The sequence below is a fragment of the Plectropomus leopardus genome, unplaced genomic scaffold, assembly GCF_008729295.1.
Source record: "Plectropomus leopardus isolate mb unplaced genomic scaffold, YSFRI_Pleo_2.0 unplaced_scaffold21034, whole genome shotgun sequence".
NCBI classification, from domain to species: domain Eukaryota; kingdom Metazoa; phylum Chordata; class Actinopteri; order Perciformes; family Serranidae; genus Plectropomus; species Plectropomus leopardus.
The window spans coordinates 1-4544 of record NW_024622755.1 but is presented as its reverse complement, the minus strand read 5'-3'; the positions used below and the strand labels follow the sequence as shown (position 1 = coordinate 4544).

General features: G+C 39.4%; 1 protein-coding gene across 1 annotated transcript; it reads right to left on the bottom strand.

Annotated features, from left to right (window-relative positions):
• Positions 1–896: 896 nt before the first annotated feature.
• On the bottom strand, positions 897–2545 carry LOC121965645 (caskin-1-like; the record flags this gene model as incomplete). Its single annotated transcript, XM_042515779.1, has 3 exons — positions 897–1035; positions 1120–1221; positions 2435–2545. Coding segments are annotated over 3 exons (352 nt in total), but the record flags the coding sequence as incomplete, so codon positions are not given.
• Positions 2546–4544: the final 1999 nt, after the last annotated feature.

The window sequence follows — 4544 nt, the reverse complement described above, 5'->3', positions numbered from 1 at the left end:
TATTTTGGAACGTCGAAAAAAATGGCCAACAAGGCAATAGTATAGTAAAGGCCAAAAACCTGATATTTTAGCACGTCAGATCGGGACTGAGTGGTTTTTCGGTCGTTGTCTGTGCAGAATGGGTGTTTTATGCTGATTAATGTCGTTTTCGTGCTAGTTTATGGTTTCGTGAAGTAGCTGTTACTTTTACTTTGATCTGTTTTTTGATCTGTATCCATAAACACACAGTTTTTGTTATCAACATGGTGTTAATGATATTACACGTGTTGCTCCTCCATACTTGCATTATTGCGTTAACCCTTTCATGTCTTCTGGAGCTGTGATTCAGAAATGGTGGCAGGTGTGCTGTAATCCATATCTGAGCACCTCCTAAAAGTCTTGTGGACCAATAATGTTGCTTGGTCGAAACTACTTGATCTTTAATATGTTGCAAAAAATGAACCCAAATGGCGCAGAAATGTCGTAGTACAGTATGTTGTTAATAATGCAGTATTGTATGTCTCCAAAAATGACTCCAAAATTTAATTGTATACTATGTTGTTAAAAATCACCCAAAATAACGTCATATTAATGTATGTCGTCAATGTCCGCACCAAAATGCCACATAACACTACAGTATACTATGCTGTCAAAAATCTCTCGAGATTGTCATAGTATCGTACATTACGCCGAAAAATGTCATAAAAATGCCATATAACAGTATCACATACTTGCAGAATTTCTCGCCATCCTTTCCACAGATCTTACGCTGCGCTCTGAGCTCGCCAAAACATTTCACAAACCGCTGAATGTTTTACAGCAGACACCACCACACGCATACGCAGCGCTGCAACGGCCATACTTCAGTCGTCACGCAAGCACGCCTGAAAAACATACTGAATACGTGTTCGACTTACCCAGTTTGATGATGCCTATTTCCTGCAGATCCTCCCACGTGATGTCGGTGATGAACTCGATATTCTCGTAACCGTTCTGCACCAACACCTGGTGGTACTGGCTCAGGCCGATCGCAGACAGCCACTCTCCCAGACTGGCCTGTAGGAGGAGAGTCGTGAGCGCTCGCCTGCCTCTGAAAACAGGCCCGCAGCGTAGTCTGAGTGTGTGTGCTGGTTTACTCACAGGTTTGTGCTCCGGCAGCCACTCGCTGACACTCAGTTTGTTAATCTCTGATGTCATCTTCTTCCTGTGACCTGGTTTAGTTATTCCAATCGCTGTCAGATCCTACACACACAAACACACACCAGGACAAAGAGGTGAGATGCAGAGGTGGCATGTTCACACTTTTTCCTCCACAAAGAGAAATTAAATCTCCAGCAGTCTCTCTCTCTCACTCACTCTCACTCGCACACACACACACACACACACACACACACACACACACACACACACACAGAGGAAATCAGAGACAGTGACAGCGTGACATCTGATGAAAGCTCCTGCCAGTTGAGAAGAGAGCGGCAATGTAAATGTCTCAAAATCATAAGAAAAGCGAGAAAAGCAAAAGCAAATGTCTGCAGCGAAAAAGGAAGCAAGACGTAATCTGCTCGATTCTCAAAGATATTTAAATTCACTTCATACTCATTTCTTTGTTATAACTTTTAAAAAGCTCAAACTTAAATTAAGACTACTCGAAATGACGGTGTCCAGCTTGTTTTTAAACTGTACTTAATAAAGAAAGAAAGTGCATCATCCTGTTGTTGTTTGCTCTTTTTGTTTCTGTATATTTCAGTGGTGGACACACAAGAACACACTTTTTACAAACACACATGAACACACACATGTGATTGCATAACTCAATACACACTTTATGCAGCTGTGACCCAAACACACAGCAGGAGAGGCAGAAGACAACCACATCTCTGACCAGAGGCTTTTTTAAAATAGCCTCGCTCTGAACCAGTCAGCATGCACAGTGCGCACACATATACAAATAATTTTTGTGTGCTGTAAATTATTTGTATGTAGGTGAGCGTGGCGGAGAGCTTCGGTCCAGTTCCTCAAAACAGGCAGCAGCCGCAGTGTTGGAGGTGATGGAGGGTCAGGACTTTGTGCTTGTTTTTAATGATGCATTCTTTTTATTTTTTTAGCACCACTTTGTAGTTCACACTAAATTCAGACTACAACAAAAGCAGCTATTAATGTCTAAAAACATCACAACAAGGGGGTGGGGGGGCTGTGAAATTGGAGATTCTGAGCTACGACAATCCCAAAAAAAGCCACTACAGTCCTGCAGGGATGCAGCAGCCGGGAGCTTGGTGCAGCGCTGGAGTAGTTCACGTGTGCTCATTTAATCTTTTTTTAATGGTTTACATGCAGCTTGAAAACATCAAGGACAGCACAAATCAAAGTCGTGCAGACTTGTTTCCATTGTGGTCCTTGGAGGTGCCTGCGACCTCTCTGGGGGTTCGGGGGGGTCAGGGTTCAGGTGCCTTACCTCCGGGGTCATTCGGCTAATGGTGGGCAAGTCATACCCAGCGCCCAGGAAGTTTGGAGCGTAGACCTGCAGCTGAAAGTCGCTCAGCCATTGGACAACGGCCTCTGAGCTCTACGGGAGAGAAGACAGGGGGCATGCTGTCACTGGCTCCATATCTGCTCCTTCAACAGCCACTTTTTTTCCAGGAGAGCCAAGAGGGGCCAAACAGGGGCCACAAAGGTGTATGAATACAATATGCAACATGTGTTCACTGATATGCCTCTCATGGATTGCTGTGATGATGTAAATGAGATCAGCCAACGAGCCCTGCTCGGCCCTGTGGTGGAGAGCCGGCTGAAGTTCGGCTGAAGGACAGAAGCCCTCGCGACAAATCCAAGCTCCAGATTAGAAACAGCTACTTTGTGTTGATTCTGACATTGTAAACATAAAATGTAATAATATGGTATGTTTAAAGAAATCATTCTATAACATGTCCTAATAACGTAATTAATAATAACTATATAAAATCTAATAATATAATATGTTTAAATAAATCATTCTATAACGTCCAAAAAACGTAATTAAAAAAAAAGTTATACTACATTATGTAGTCACAGAAGAAAATATGTCACGGTAAACCGACAAACTGTGACAGTTTTTTTAAATTTCGGATGTCAAACTTAACGATACCCTTTAGCGAGGTTTTCCACAGCATCCACTACTGTACACTGTTTTTAATGAGCTCGTTAATGAGGCGCTATACGATGATGTTTTCATGAGATTTACGACGACATACTACTGTCACATTTTTGACAAAGAACTACATTGTGACATTTTGATGCCATTTTTGACGACATACTATATAAAACATTTTTTATGAATATGAATTATTAGTAAGATTTTTAACAACATACTGTACTCTGATGTTTATGTGAGATTTTTTGATGACTTACTATACAATGACATATTAGCAAGATTTTCATACATACTATAGTAGAAATTTTTATTCTTATTTTTTTATTTTTAATGTTTTGGTGGGATTTTTGACCACATAGTATACTATAATTTTTTTAAATATATTTTTGATGACAAACGTTACTACATCAACAAGCAACACTATTTCATTTTTCTGAGAATTTATGAAATACTATACTATGACGTTCTTGTGAAATTTTGACAACATGCTATACTATTATGTTGTTCTGAGATTTTTGATGACATACTATAGCATGTTATAAAATTTAAAATCTATGTTTAAAAAGTTAACAAAACTATATCATGTTATAAAAATGTTAGAAAAAGCGTCATTTTTTTTTAAGTATATAAAGCCATAGTATAACATGTTATCAAAACTTCAGAGCGTAGTAGTGATAAAATTATTAAATGTCATTAAATGTCAAAGTATAGCATGACATAAAAGTCATAGCACGATGTGCTACAAAAATGTCATACAAGGTCATCGGCTAGTATATCCTCAAAATTTTCATAAAACTTCAAGTACTGAATGCCACAAAGAACAGACATCCAAATAAAATAACATTTTCGTAAAGAATTCATGGCACAGCATGTCATAAAAAACACAAAAAGAAATCATAGCAATGTATGACATAAATTTCATTTTCTTAAAAATCATAGCATAGTATGTGAAAAAGAAATCATAATAATGCCATCAAATTTATATCATAAAAAATGTGGTTTTATATTTTTATAGCATACTACACTGTGAATATAAAACAATTAGGACATCATTTATTCTGACTTTTTGTCATTTTTTTAATAATCAAAACTATATTGATTTAGATGATTTTTCAGGCAACAGCAGAAACGAGCTGTAAAACCTCTGCATGACTCTTCCCACACACTCTGCCTCTCTCTTCTTCATCTTTCTCCATGACCCTCCTCCTCCTCCTCCTCATCCTCCTCCTGCTCTTCCTCCTCATCCTCCTCCTCCTCACTGTCCCTCAAAGCTGATTGGTCTCCCATCCCATCCTTCATCCTCGTCACCCAACCGAAGGAAACAGTCCGATGGGTGCTGAGGAATCAGGACTCTCGCTAACAACAGATGGCTGTGAGAACATGGCTTACATGACCACACACACACACACACACACACACACACACACACACACAC